At 44.7% G+C, this 15604-nt stretch overlaps 1 protein-coding gene across 8 annotated transcripts in view; it reads right to left on the reverse strand.

Moving 5' to 3' along the window:
* ATP2B2 (ATPase plasma membrane Ca2+ transporting 2) overlaps positions 1–15604 on the reverse strand; it is a 422428-nt gene that overhangs the window by 53314 nt on the left and 353510 nt on the right. For all 8 annotated transcript variants that reach the window (XM_073352334.1, XM_073352327.1, XM_073352326.1 and 5 more), the window contains 2 exons: positions 13388–13567; positions 10043–10130 (listed from right to left, as the gene is read on the reverse strand). In XM_073352334.1, the coding sequence (XP_073208435.1) occupies positions 10043–10130; positions 13388–13567 (268 nt within the window). The remainder of the gene's footprint in view (positions 1–10042; positions 10131–13387; positions 13568–15604) is intronic.

Raw genomic sequence — 15604 nt, forward strand, 5'->3', positions numbered from 1 at the left:
TCTAATCTTCATGTCCAAGAAAAAAACTTCTCAAACCTATTTTGGAAGCTGAAAACTCCAGTGCCTTGGAGCATCCTTACATATGTAACAAAGTAGTGCCTTCCCAACTTGAAATGCTGAACGATGCCTTTCTGAGTCTCAATGTTACAAAAGAACAAAAAATGCATAATAAAAGTGTCTTATGCTATATAAAAATGATTTCTGCTGAGCAGGATTGTGGCAGTGAAATAAAAAAGTGCTCCCTCCCTCCGGCAGCTGTATGTCATTAAAAATTAAATATGAAAGTTTGTTTTGTGATGTGTACTTTTAGCCCGAGAGTGAACCTAATGCATCAAAGAGAAAACTCTCTCTGTCCCCCAAGTGACTGAGAAACACGTACCTCAGAACTAGTGAACATTTAAATAATTTCCTGTAACTTTTAAGGGCCCTTGAAGTGTTATAAATGAAAAAAGTTTCACAGCCATGAAGAGCTGCTCTTAAACTGCATTGAATAATTTGTTTTTTCATTTGACCTCATCATCATCTCTAAAATGTTACCAACAATACCAGTTATATAAGATATTTTGCAATGGAATATCTTTTTCAAAATCTCATACTGCACATACAGTAAATCTTGTTAATATTTTGTTGTTTACTTCTCTTCAACTCTGTTCATTTAATTTTCCTCTTAGGGGAAAATCCTGTATGATTCACTCACACAGGCAGTCTCCAACAGTTTGTTTCCTTGATTTTATGACATTCTCAATACGCACTTCCATTAGAATTTAGAACCATGCACCGATATTAGGCTTTAGGGTAAGAATCTGTCTTGCATCTCAGAAGCGCAGCACAGAACTTTTGAGGGCTTTAAGCTGCCTTTGCACCCTTGCAATTTTGGGCTGTTCTGGGGGCCTAAACAGCACCTGGCATAATTTAGTCCTGAAAAGCTAAGCTACAGCTGCTTGTATCTGTCTTCTGAGAAGCAGCGGTGAAGCCCAGAGTACCCACCATGCTACGTTGCTACCCCTGACACATTCCCTATGCCCAGGTTAGAAGGGGACGAGGGAAGGGTCTTCAGAAGACAGTCTATGGCTATCAACTTCCGTTCCTGTGTCAGGGGAATTCTCTTTTAGCCAGAGCCAGGGCTTTAAGAGATCATTTACACCACATTCTGGCTCCTTTACCCAACATACTGAGGCTGGAGGGAGGGTCAGAATCACCCTACATTTTCAAAAGTACACGGCTGCTACTCTGAAACCATTCATTTACAATGGGACTTATGCTCCCCAAAGTCATTTAGATGCTTTTCAAAATTCCACCCTAAGTTCCTGTGTCATCAGTTCAATATACAGGATAAAAGGATGGAGTCAGCAGCTATTTCTCACCCAGAATCTGAAAATACTTTAAGATTAAATCAGATCAACCACTAACACCCCATAGCACATATATCAGCCTGTATCACAGCCCTTCATCCCAACAGCCTGATTGTAGACATAGGCCTTGGAGTATGCCCTCAGGACCAACAGATTCAGGTTTCAGACCAAGGAAGGAACTGGTTCCACAGTGGAGGGGCCTCCATGGACAACACCCTGGAAACAGCACCTCTCTTTTCCATGAAAGAGACTCCATCTTGAGTGCCTCCGCTGACTGCAGCTGTGGCAGTGGGGTGGGGACTGCACTTTATAAGTCAAAACAAACTCCTAAATATACACCTGGAACCTGCAGACAGCCAGTGGGGACTGAGGAATTAAATCAGTTTTATGCCAAAATGGAATCTGCTTTTTAAAACATGTAACCTTGCATTTAACCTCAAATGTGGCAGAACTTCAGTCATGTGAATGGAGTCAGCATGATGAAAAGACTCTCTTCCTAATACACAGATTCTCAAACTGTGGGGCATCCCTCCCTCCTTGGGGGTCATGGAGGAAAGTTTGGGGCAGGAGGGGGGTGAGCAGCAACACCAGGTGGCTTGTGTCAGCCACACAGTTGGGCCCAGGCAAGGGAGCACCACCTCCACAGCCTCTCCTCACCTCAGTAAGCCACCCAGACTGGGTCAGTTGAACATTCACCACAGTCGTGCCGATGTCTGCTCCAGGCAACCTTCGTGCCCAGGGCTGGCTCTGCCCCCAGAGACCATCAAAACATGCCTTCCCGCAACCTGGAAATCCAAGGGGGGAGGGGCAGGTATTGGCCCTGCCCTAGCAGTGCAACCTGGATGCAAGGTAGAAGCAGCCCACTGCTGAGGAAGCCTTGGCTGTGTCATTGGTAAGTATTGGTGTATTTGAAACTTAAAGGTACAGGTAATTTAATTCAAGTTGTGTTAAGGTCTCTGTGAGGTTTATGAGCAGGCTATCAAGCATACTTTTGTGTGTGTATTTTTGTCTGGGTTGTGGGGGACACAACCAAAAATTGGGGGGCTCAGCTTAAAACGTTAAAAACCGCTCTCCTAAAGATCTCAGCAAGAAGAGCTCTTACCCTTGCATTGCTGTTTTTAGGTAAGTTTGAATATATGTATTTTAAATTGTGGGTTATTTTTAATCAACAGCTGCATACAAATATCAAAAAAATCTATAGCTCCTCTCTCATTAATAACTGTTAGTTCTTCCTACTTCTTATTAAGTACCTCTTACCTGCATACATGCTCTTCCACTCCCAGTCCATGCCACATTCTAATCTAAGGGCATGTCTACACTTATCTCTGGAGCGACTGATCCAGCAGGGGGCCGATTTATCGCGTCTAGTGAAGACATGATAAATTGACTGCCGAGCGCTCTCCCGTCGACTCCGGTACTCTACCAGAGTGAGAAGCGCAGGCGGAGTCAATGGGGGAGCATCAGCAGTCAACCTACCGCAGTGTAGACATCATGGTAAGTAGATCTAAGTACGTAGACTTCAGCTACATTATTCACATAGTTGAAGTTGCGTAATTTATATCGATTCCCCCGTGGAGTGTAGACCAGGCCTAACTGAAAAGCTGCAATGAAAATATTGACAAGCAAGCACTAACAAGAAATCAATTAATCACATTTTAATGAATCCACATTTGTATTTCCACCACTCCTGCAAGAGAAACTTCCTTTGTTATTTCCAGTTAGATTTTTCAGGTAGCCTACAAAGACAACAGACGTGACTGCCTGGGAAACCACGTCTGCCACTCTAGAGAAGAGGAGGGATAAGGAGACAGGCAGTAAAAGAGTCTGGGTATGCCCAGACATGGGCAACCACTTCATAGGATCACTAATTCACAGGGAATATGGAGGATGCATTGTATGGGTTTTCATATTCAAAACACCTGTTTATGAAGTAAACAAAAGCTGGTTTAAAATGAAACCACTTTGACCTACATTTGTTAAATACATGTTGAAACTTTGCTGAGAACTGCATTAAACCTACGAATTGTGCAGTGAGCCTGCAAACTCAGCCACAGAAAGAAATGTCAAAACTTGCACAAATGGCATTTCAGTAAATTCCCTTGTCCTGTTCATCAATGCTAAGTTGTCTATGCAGCATTTGATAGAATGCTTATCCTTAAGATACTGTATTATTTGATTCATCTTATTGATGATGTAAAGGGAAGTTTAAGTGACTTCCCTGAGGTCACAGAAGTCATCAGTGGCAGAGCTAGAAACAGAACACTACCTCACAGCACAGTGCTCCAATCATTAGACAACACTCCTGTATTATAAAAGATGACAAAGCCCTGGTCTACACTAGGAGTTGAGGTCAAATTTAGCAGCATTAAATCGATTTAACCCTGCACCCGTCCACACGACGAAGCCTTTTTTTTTCGACTTAAAGGGCTCTTAAAATCGATTTCCTTACTCCACCCCCGACAAGGGGATTAGTGCTGAAATCATCCTTGCTGGGTCGAATTTGGGGTACTGTGGATGCAATTAGACGGTATTGGCCTCCTGGAGCTATCCCAGAGTGCTCCATTGTGACCGCTCTGGACAGCACTCTCAACTCAGATGCACTGGCCAGGTAGACAGGAAAAGGCACGTGAACTTTTGAATTTCAAGTTCCTGTTTGGCCAGCGTGGCAAGCTGCAGGTGACTGCAGAGCTCATCAGCAGAGGTGACTATGATGGAGTCCCAGAATCGCAAAAGAGCTCCACCGTGGACAGAACGGGAGGTACAGGATCTGATCGGTGTATGGGGAGAGGAATCTGTGCTATCAGAACTATGTTCCAGTTTTCAAAATGGCAAAACATTTGTCAAAATCTCCCAGGGCATGAAGGACAGAGGCCATAACAGGGACCCGAAGCAGTGCCTGAGGCAAGCCTACCAGAAAACCAGAGAGGCAAACGGCTGCTCCGGGTCAGAGCCCCAAACATGCCGCTTCTATGATGAGCTGCATGCCATTTTAGGGAGTTCAGCCACCACTACCCCAGCCGTGTTGTTTGACTCCTTCAATGGAGATGGAGGCAACACGGAAGCAGGTTTTGGGGACGAGGAAGATAATGATGATGATGAGGTTGTAGATAGCTCACAGCAAGCAAGCGGAGAAACCGGTTTTCCCGACAGCCAGGAACTGTTTCTCACCCTGGACCTGGAGCCAGTACCCCCCGAACCCACCGAAGGCTGCCTCCCGGACCCGCCAGGCAGAGAAGGGACCTCTGGTGAGTGTACCTTTTAAAATACTATACATGGTTTAAAAGCAAGCATGTTTAATGATTCATTTGCCCTTGCATTCGTGGCTCTCCTGGATGTACTCCCAAAGCCTTTGCAAAAGGTTTCTGGGGAGGGCAGCCTTATTCCGTCCACCATGGTAGGACACTTTACCACTCCAGGCCAGTAGCACATACTCGGGAATCACTGTAGAACAAAGCATTGCAGTGTATGTTTGCTGGCGTTCAAACAACATCCGTTCTTTATCTCTGTGTGTTATCCTCAGGAGAGAGATATCATTCATGGTCACCTGGTTGAAATAGGGTGCTTCTCTTAAGGGGACATTCAGAGTTGCCCGTTCCTGCTGGGCTGTTTGCTTGTGGCTGAACAGAAATGTTCCCCGCTGTTAGCCATGGGGAGGGAGGAGGCAAAATGCGACCTTGGAATGAAAGCACATGTGCTATGTATAGAATGTTAACAGCAAGCTTTACCGTGAAAGAGGGTACCCATTGTTCTATAAAATATGTCTTTTTAAATTCCGCTGTCCCTTTTTTTTCTCCACCAGCTGCATGTGTTTCAAGGATCACAGGATCTTCTCCTTCCCTGAGGCTTGTGAAGATTAGAAGGTGAAAAAAAAGCACTCGCAATGAAAAGTTCTCTGAGCTCATGCTGTCCTCCCACACTGACAGAGCGCAGACGAATATGTGGAGGCAGACAACATCAGAGTGCAGGAAAGCACAAAATGACCGGGAGGAGAGGTGGCGGGCTGAAGAGAGTAAGTGGCAGGCTGAAGAGAGGGCTGAAGCTGAAAGGTGGCAGCAGCGTGATGAGAGGATGCAGGATTCAATGCTGAGGCTGCTGGAGAATCAAACTAATATGCTCCAGCATATGGTTGAGCTGCAGGAAAGGCAGCTGGAGCACAGACCGCCGCTACAGCCCCTGTGTAACCAACCACCCTCCTCCCCAAGTTCCATAGCCTCCTCACCCAGACGCCCAAGAACGCAGTTGGGGGCCCTCTGGCCACCCAGCCACTCCACCCCAGAGGATTGCCCAAGCAACAGAAGGCTGGCATTCAATAAGTTTTAAATTTTTAAACTTTTAAAGTGCTGTGTGGCCTTGTCCTTCCCTCCTCCACCACCCCTCCCGGGCTACCTTGGCAGTTTATCCCCCTATTTGTGTGATGAATTAATAAAGAATGTATGAATGTGAAGCAACAATGACTTTATTGCCTCTGCAAGCGGTGATCAAAGGGAGGAGGGGAGGGTGGTTAGCTTACAGGGAAATAGAGTGAACCAAGGGATGGGGGGGTTCATCAGGAGAAACAAACAGAACTTTCACACCGTAGCCTGGCCAGGCATGAAACTGGTTTTCAAAGCTTCTCTGATGCGCACCGCACCCTCCCGTGCTCTTCTAACCACCCTGGTGTCTGGCTGCATGTAACCAGCGGCCAGGTGATTTGCCTCAACCTCCCACCATAAACGTCTCCCCCTTACTCTCACAGATATTGTGGAGCGCACAGCAAGCAGTAATAACAGTGGGAATATTGGTTTCGCTGAGGTCTAAGCGAGTCAGTATACTCTGCCAGCGCGTCATTAAACGTCCAAATGCACATTCTACCACCATTCTGCACTTGCTCAGCCTGTAGTTGAACAGCTCCTGACTACTGTCCAGGCTGCCTGTGTACGGCTTCATGAGCCAGGGCATTAAGGGGTAGGCTGGGTCCCCAAGGATAACTATTGGCATTTCAACATCCCCAATGGTTATTTTCTGGTTTGGGAATAAAGTCCCTTCCTGCAGCTTTTGAAACAGACCAGAGTTCCTGAAGATGCGAGCGTCATGTACCTTTCCCGGCCATCCCACGTTGATGTTGGTGAAATGTCCCTTGTGATCCACCAGTGCTTGCAGCACTATTGAAAAGTACCCCTTGCGGTTTATGTACTCGGCGGCTTGGTGCTCCGGTGCCAAGATAGGGATATGGGTTCCCCTCTATGGCCCCACCACCCTGAGGGAATCCCATTGCAGCAAAGCCATCCACTATGACCTGCACATTTCCCAGGGTCACTACCCTTGATATCAGATCATCTTTGATTGCATTGGCTACTTGCATCACAGCAGCCCCCACAGTAGACTTGCCCACTCCAAATTGATTCCCGACGGACCGGTAGCTGTCTGCCGTTGCAAGCTTCCACAGGTCTATTGCCATTCACTTCTCAACTGTGAGGGCTGCTCTCATCTTGGTATTCATGAGCTTCAGGGCAGGAGAAAGCAAGTCACAAAGTTCCATGAAAGTGCCCTTACGCATGCGAAAGTTTCGCAGCCACTGAGAATCGTCCCAGACCTGCAACGCTATGTGGTCCCACCACTCTGTGCTTGTTTCCCGGGCCCAAAATCGGCGTTCCACTGCATGAACCTGCCTCATTAGCACCATGATGCCCACATTGCCAGGGCCCGTGCTTTGAGAGAAGTCTGTGTCCATGTCCTCATCACTCTCATCACTGCGCTGACGTCAGCTACTCGCCCGGTTTCGCTTTGTCAGGTTCTGGTGCTGCATATACTGCTGGATAATGCGTGTGGTGTTTAATGTGCTCCTACTTGCCAAAGTGATCTGAGCGGGCTCCATGCTTGCCGTGGTATGGCGTCTGCACAGAACAAAGGTGCGGAACGATTGTCTGCTGTTGCTCTGACGGAGGGAGGGGCGACTGACGACATGGCTTACAGGGTTGACTTACAGGGAATTAAAATCAACAAAGGGGGTGGCTTTACATCAAGGAGAAACAAAAACAGCTGTCACACAGAATAGCCCCCTCAAGGATTGAACTCAAACCCCTGGGTTTAGCAGGCCAATGCTCAACCCACTAAGCTATCCCTCCCTCTGGTATTTCAGGCAGGACTGAATCTCCACTGAAGTTTTCAAGGTGCCCCTGACAGACTTCACCAAAACAATTGTTGGCCGTTGATTTCATGGAGAGAAGGAAGGAGGGAGGGACGGGGGAGCAAATGAATACAAAACAAATCTGGTCTATTTCTTGTTTTGATCCTCTCCATCTATCTTTTACATCTTTGGCTGGCAGCAGACGGTGCAGTAGGGCTGCAAGCCATCCACATCATCTGGCTGCTCGGCAGAAGATGGTGCAAGAGGACTGCTAGCCATCCTTATCTCCTGCCTGCCCGGCAGAAGATGGTGTAATAGGACTGCTAGCCATCCTCATCTCCTGCCTGCTCACCGTAAGATGGTACAATAGGACTGCCTGCAGGACTAAAGAGAATGACCTGGTCGAGTCACTCCTAATTTAGTCCCTGCACCCATGTCTGCCCAGGCGCTCCTGACCGACCTTACCGAGGTGGCCAGGAGCACCTCGGACACGATGACGATGGTTTTCAGGCCTATTGCACCGTCTGCTGCCACAAGGCAATGGGTTGCTGCTGCTGTGTAGAAATGCAGTACTGCGTCTGCCAGCACCCAGGAGACATACGGTGACCGTGAGCTGAGCGGGCTCCATGCTTGCCGTGGTATTGCATCTGCACAGGTAACTCAGGAAAAAAGGTGCAAAACGATTGTCTGCCATTGCTTTCACGGAGGGAGGGAGGGAGGAAGGACCTGATGACATGTACCCAGAACCACCCGCGACAATCTTTTTTACCCCATCAGGCATTGGGATCTCAACCCAGAATTCCAATGGGCGGCGGAGACTGCGGGAACTGTGGGATAGCTACCCACAGTGCAACACTCTGGAAGTAGACGCTAGCCTCAGTACTGTGGAAGCATTCTGCCAAGTTAATGCACTTAGAGCATTTTGTGTGGGGACACACACAATCGACTATATAAAAACAATTTATAAAAAAACGACTTCTATAAATTCGACCTAATTTCGTAGTATACACATACCCAAACAAAACAAAAAAAACCCACTTTTGTTGAGTTTCCTCTCCCCTCCCTTCCCTTCTCTCACACATTTCTCCTCACCTCCCTCATATTTCCCTCTGTTTCTACCCTATCACTAAAGCCTTGTCAACACTGGAAAGGGCTTGCTGGTGTAACTATAGTGGCAAACCCTCCTAGTGTAGACACAGCTTATACGAGCAAAAGAATGCATTTTACTGCTATTGCTTTCTCAAACAAAATAAGCTCCTAAGTGTTTGCAATATTGGTCCAAAAGAAAATAATTAAAGTATTCAATTTTAATGAGGACATAAACCCCAAGTACATGAGCCTAAAATCTGGCACTGAAGTGTTTACATGTTAACAGCACAGATCTATGTCATTCTATTAATCTTTCTCTGCTTTACTGTGCTGTCATAGAATCATAGAAGATTAGGGTTGGAAGAGACCTCAGGAGGTCATCTGGTCGAATCCCCTGCTCAAAGCAGAACCATCACCAACTAAACCATCCCAGCCAGGGCTTTGTCAAGCCAGACCTTAAAAATCTCTAAGGATGGAGATTCCACCACCTCCCTAGGCAACCCTTTCCAGTGCTTCACCACCCTCCGAGTGAAATAGTGTTTCCTAATATCCAACCTAGACCTCCCCCACTGCAACTTAAGACCATTGCTTCTGTTCTGTCATCTGCCACCACTGAGAACAGCCTAGCTCCATCCTTTTTGGAACCCCCCTTCAGGTAGTTGAAGGCTGCTATCAAATCCCCCCTCACTCTTCTCTTCTGCAGACTAAATAACCACAGTTCCCTCAGCCTCTCCTGGTAAGTCATGTGCCCTAGCCCCCTAATCATTTTCACTGTGCTCTCCAATTTCTCCAGTGGGGGGACCAAAACTGGACACGATACTCCAGGCGTGGCCTTACCAGTGCCAAATAGAGGGGAATAATCAATTCCCTCGATCTGCTGGCAACGCTCCTACTAATACAGCCCAATATGCTGTTGGCCTTCTTGGCAACAAGGGCACACTGCTGACTCATATCCAGGTTCTCGTCCACTGTAATCCCCAGGTCCTTTTCTGCAGAACTGCTGCTTAGCCAGTCGGTCCCCATCCTGTATTGGTGCATGGGATTCTTCCTTCCTAAGTGGAGGACTCTGCACTTGTCCTTGTTGAACCTCATCAGATTTCTTTTGGCCCAATCCTCCAATCTGTCTAGGTCACTCTGGACCCTGTCCCTAAACTCCATTTTTTTTTATAGTGGCATAACTGCATCAATATTAGGGCTTTTCCCAGTAGAGAAATGTTGTTAAACAATCACACCCCTGACCAACACTTGCTCTACTAGCCAAAGTTTCTAGCCCAGACCTGGCCTGGCCTAACTCTCTGATGAGTGAAACAATTGTGACATGAGAAATAACACAGCTAGCTCCTGGCTCCTCCTCTTTCTCCCTCCACTCTGCCCTACCAACAGTACATTGCTGTGTATCTGGATTGTAATATCAAAAACAAGTACAGTAGGTGACACTATTAGACAACAATGGCTACTATAAATACTCACGCACACATGGATTATTTGCACTCACCTTTCACCAAAGTGTGTTTGTCCGTGGGAGACGAGCGAGCAAGTACTCGTAGTTTTGGCCAGATCTTGTCAATACGTTCTTGCTCAACCTGAAAATAATAATACAATCATCAGCCTGTCGTAAGCAAATCTGGATCTATGTTTTCCTGCCTAGCAAAGTTTTCACTTTTCACACTCAAAACTGATATGAAAGGAGAATCAGGCCCTACACTGGTAATCTGGAGCCACCTCTCTCTGAAATGACCAGCCAAATGACAGTAACAGCCTGCACTACTGGCAGGGTAGGTAGGGCCATGAGACACTGAGTTCCCCACACTGTCCTACTGAATTGCCTTGATTGCTGGCCGAAGTAGGTAGGATTCACCGTAGGGACAGAAGTGGCCTTTTTATTGCCTTACAGAATCACTACACTCAGGGCTGGATTACCCAATAGGCAGACTAAGCACGTGCTTAGGGCACCAGCAAAGCAGGGGGCACCAAAAAAAATGAGATTTTTTTTTTTGAAAAAAATTGATATTTGATATTTCAAAAAAGCATCCAAGCAGTCATCATGGGAAAAATCAGAACTTTGTTAGACTTCCTTACACTCCACTACATACTCTTCCCATCGTTTTTCTGTTCTCTTTTTATTAATTATCCCCACCTAAACCAGAGGGGCATCCTACTAATGTAGATCGAAATAATACGAGGAAATCAGATCCTGTCATGTATTGCAATAAATTTATGTTTTATTATTGATATATTCTTCTGAGTTATATTCTTGTTGGAGCTTGTGGTTCAGTTTGACCCATTTTTAGCAGGCCATATCTCAAAATATGGGAATGCTGGCAAAGGTAACCCATCATACTTATCCAAGACAATATGTGATGAACTCATTGGTCTAATGAGTGACAAAGTTTGTTCAGCTTTAGTGGGTGAAATAAGTACCGCTGCGTACTTCAGTTTGTCTGTCGACTCTATACCTGATCTTACATATTGATCAATTGAGCATTGTACTAAGATATGTGTCTCCCACAGCTGGAAAACCAGTTGAACGATTTATAACATTCCACAATTTGAAAAGCCACGCTGGTGAAGAAATGGCAAATCAAGTACTGGATTATCTGTGCCAAGTTTGCAAAATAGATTTCTCAAAGTGCAGAGGTCAGTCTTATGACAACGCTGCCAACATGGCAGGGCGTTATCAAGGAATGCAGAAGAAGCTTTTAGAAGCCATATTCATACCATGTGCTGCACACTCTCAGTCTTGTTGGCCGCAGAGCTGTTGATTGTTGTCCGGTGGCAGTAAGTTTTTTCTCAACAGTCCAGTTACTTTATACATTTTTCTCTGCCTCAACACACCGATGGACAGTTCTTAAAATATATTTGGGCAATGATCGTGTGTTGAAATCTCTTTCTAATACTCGCTGGGAGGCACATGCAGTGGCAACAAGTGCAATTCTGGAGTCCTACTCAAAGATTGTGGATGCATTAGAAAGTATAGCTGAAGACCAATCACAAAAGGGAGAAACTATGTGAGAGGCAGAAAACATTGCAAACAAGATGCAAGAACTAGAGTTTGTATTCATGTTGACCATGTGGAATGAAATTTTACAACACTTTTACCACACAAGTCAAGCTCTCCAAGAAAAAGAATTGGATTTGAAAACATGTGCAGACCTCTGTCAATCATTAGCAGACCACTTACACACTTTGAGGAATGATTTCGAAAGATTTGAAGACATATCAAAAGATATCTTGCCTGATACTAACTACAAAGAAGCCCAGTCCCGCAAGCGAATCAGGAAAAAACAAGCAAATGATAGTGCAACAGAAACAGCATTGAATCCTAGAGACAAATTTCGCGTATCTACTTACTACGCTATAATTGATACACTTGAAGCTCATATGAAGAGGAGAGGTGAAGTGTACAAAGTAGTATCAAGTAGATTTTCTTTTCTAAACGATATCTGACGAACAATATTCAGAAGGTTCCCAAAAGCTAGTTGACTCATACCCTGTTGACTTGAACATGAATCTCTGTGGAGAAGTACGGCAGTTCCACTGTTATATGCGCGAAAGTTTAATGAAACAGGAAAAATGAAATTCAGTCACATTGATCTTCATGACACAATATTGAAAGACGGAATACAATGTGTATTTCCAAATGTAGAGATCGCACTATTTATTTTTCTAACACTGATGATTACTAACTGCTCTGCAGAACACTCTTTTTCTCAGCTGAAAAGAATAAAAAACCCTCAGAGAACAACAGTGTGTCAGGACAGACTTGATTCACTTTCCTTATTGTGTATGGAAGCGGACATGCTTCGTCGAGTCAGCTTCGATGAACTTATCCAGAATTTTGCAATCAGAAAATCTAGAAAGAAGCTATTTTAATTTCAGCATACATGTAAGTTTTGTGTCATTTTGAAAAATAAAATTTTATTTTACGGTACAGTATTGATTTTATTTTGAATTACATATGGGGGGGCACCATAACCTTTTCAGTGCTTAGGGCCTCTAAAGGTCTTAATCCGGCCCTGACTCCACTCCAGAATCTGACTCTAAAAGTAGCAAGGTGGAGTTCTATATCTGCAGTGTCTCGAGGGCTCCCAGATTGAATGTGCTCAGTCTACAAGTAGAAAGATGTTTCTGTTCACTAGCCTTGCCAACTCTAGCTGGGATCTGGAAATCCAGCTGAGTTCTTCATCTCACACATCATCACCAAGAGAAAAGGTTCTGCAGGCCAGACTGTGCCCTCAGTGTCCCACAAGCAAACTCCATTGTCTGACAGTTCTGCCCTCATGTTGTCTCAGTAGGTTTACTTGGGTGTAACCACTTATGTAGTCTCATCTGAGAATGGAGCCACATTTTAAATGAGACTCAATGCAAGAAGGCAGAGCTCCAGCTAAGCAGCAGCATTTAGAGGCTGACTCCGTATGGCTGCCAGTTGCTAGTGAGCTCTGAGAGCCCTGCTGTTGGGTTTTTGGGGAGTTTTTTGGTTCGTTAGTTGGGGGGAGGAAGGTTAAAGAACTTTTCTGAATTTGTACTTTTTGAAACAGTCTGATATCATGGTTCAGAAAAGAGCTCAACTGGGTTAGCACTACTGTGATAGTGTCACTGATTAGATAACTCTCAGAAAAGTTAAATGTAACATGCTGGTTTATCAGAGGCATTTGAAATAACAAAGGAGTAATACTGGAAGTCGAACCATCCCTTCGGTCAGGCTGTTGGGCTGGTCGTTGTCTACTGAAGTGAGGGACATCACAATAGAAGAGAAATACAGTGTGTTCCTCCATCCTTCACTGTAGTTTATGAAACATAACATCGGAAAAAGTTACTTTATATTCAATTCATGAATTACCTCTCCCTTCTCGTTTCGGATCCTCCTGTTAAACTCCTTTCCCTCTATGCAGAGAAAATCTTCTCCTGGATGAAGAATTCCACACTTTATTGCGATGGCACGAGCTGTATTGATGTTGTCCCCAGTGACCATGCGGACTGTAATTCCAGCTCGCTGGCACTTTCTTATGGCTTCTGGGACCTATAAACACAGTACAATATACATAATCTGCTACGGTTTTTTAAATTGCCATATTTTTTAAAGGTGAACAATTCCTAGAGATAAAAATAGGACTTACAAAACACGAACAAAATCATGGCACAGATCAGGAATATCTAAACTGCCTATCTGAAAGATACTCTCACAACTTGCCCGAAGCCCCATAAGCTACCCCTAGTTTTTACTAAAAAGGAGTTGTTTGCAGCTGACTTAAACCTTAGTATAGAGGTACAGCCTGCTGAGACTACAGGTTTCAACATGGAATGCTCCATTTGATCCAACAAGAACACCATTCCTTCCTTCTTTTTTCCTTCTGTGTTCTCCTCAGATATGACACATTGGTAAACATACAATTTTTAATAAAAATGTATTGAATTATAAGGATGAACTAAATACATAGAAGCTATTTTTCTAAAATGATTTACAATTAATATATCTGTTCTTCAGATGAGTGATTATGTTATTACATATATTCTGCCCCACCAAATCTTGGCTACATTGAATTAAAGTTGCAAGTACATATCAATGGTTTCAGTGATTGCTATTTTTTTTCAGAACATTTTAGTTAAAACAAAGTAGAAAACCAAGAAACTCAGAAATAAAGCTGTAGTTTCACATGAAGTAGCAGAATCCTCCCGCTTGACTCCTGCCCATAGAGGAGCCTGCCTCCTAGCTTCATTTTTGAATATGAAGTTTCCAAATCAAAAACAAAAGAACAACCATGCACCACCGAAGAGGAGTTTTATCATTTGTTTCATACATACATACATACATACATATCTGAGTATCACCACACTAACTTTAAGGCTAGTATGCAGAAATATGCTGCTTCTGTGTCTAATCATGCTTGGCAACCAACTGCCACATGGAGTCATAGGATTGACTGACCTTGATTTGAGGGCCACAAAGTTCCCCACCCACCCGTTATCTTGTGGAGGGGAATCCTGATGCTGCAAAATGGGGAGTCTCACATCCGCAAATCTCTGTATATGGTTGGGATCACGGCTCTTCTCCTGCATAGACTAAGTGGTGCATAGCAGTGTGGTTCTGTGTGTGTGTGTGTGTGTCCAGGCGTTCTCCAGTCAATCCCCTGTGCCTTGCAAAGTGCAAAAATAAGTTTGCACTAAATATCTGCCATATATATTTTTCTTCAGTGTTGAAGGCCCATTGTGTACACAGAATAAACACAGGGGTATGCATGGAACCCCGTCAGCCGCACATCCTCTATTTATGTCATCAAAATAGCTGGAATTTTATGCAAAGATTTAAAAAGTGGTACATCATTAAATATACTTTTGGAACAATGGTTTCTGTAGTGGTGAAATGACATACAGCTAAATGCTGGCTAGAATATGCAGGAATAGAGAAGCTGATTTGCCCATTCCTTCTGCCTACGACGACTCAGCACCAGCCTGATAGACCCTGAGGATGTCATGCTATTTCAGAAGCAAACATATTGGGGGGAGGCATCACAGGGAGAAGTGGAGCTCGATAGAGGAGATGGAGCCCACTTTCTACTAAAGACCCCTACCTCTAGTCTTGGGGTATTAGGAGAGAGGAGTCTAGAATGGCCCCCTACTCTCCCTCCTCCAGATTAGATTTTTGATGCAACCTCTTCCTTCTGACAACTCTGTTTTGGTGTTTTCTGCAAGTACTATTGCTCCGTGGTATCAGTCAGCTGAGGTGGTCAACCCCTCCTGCATGCATTTAGAAGGCTCCGTGTATGTTTACGACATCTCCATCATCCTTAAAAATCTGGGACTGCACTCCCCCCCGCTCCCCGAGGAGGAGGCAGGGCTTAGTGGTTCTCCCAGAGTGGAAGATCCATCTAGAGCTCCTTATGCTAGTTCACACAACATTACATTTCTCCACAGCAAGTGGAGCTGCAAGACCATGATTTGGCCCATAAAGACAGCCAAAACAAAGGACATTGAGATAAAACATGATTCTCTGGAAATGAAATGAAAACTGACTTTTTTTCATTGTACATTTCTTCATCTTAGCAGCTATTTTCATTTA

This window comes from Lepidochelys kempii, chromosome 7 (assembly GCF_965140265.1).
Source record: "Lepidochelys kempii isolate rLepKem1 chromosome 7, rLepKem1.hap2, whole genome shotgun sequence".
NCBI lineage: Eukaryota > Metazoa > Chordata > Testudines > Cheloniidae > Lepidochelys > Lepidochelys kempii.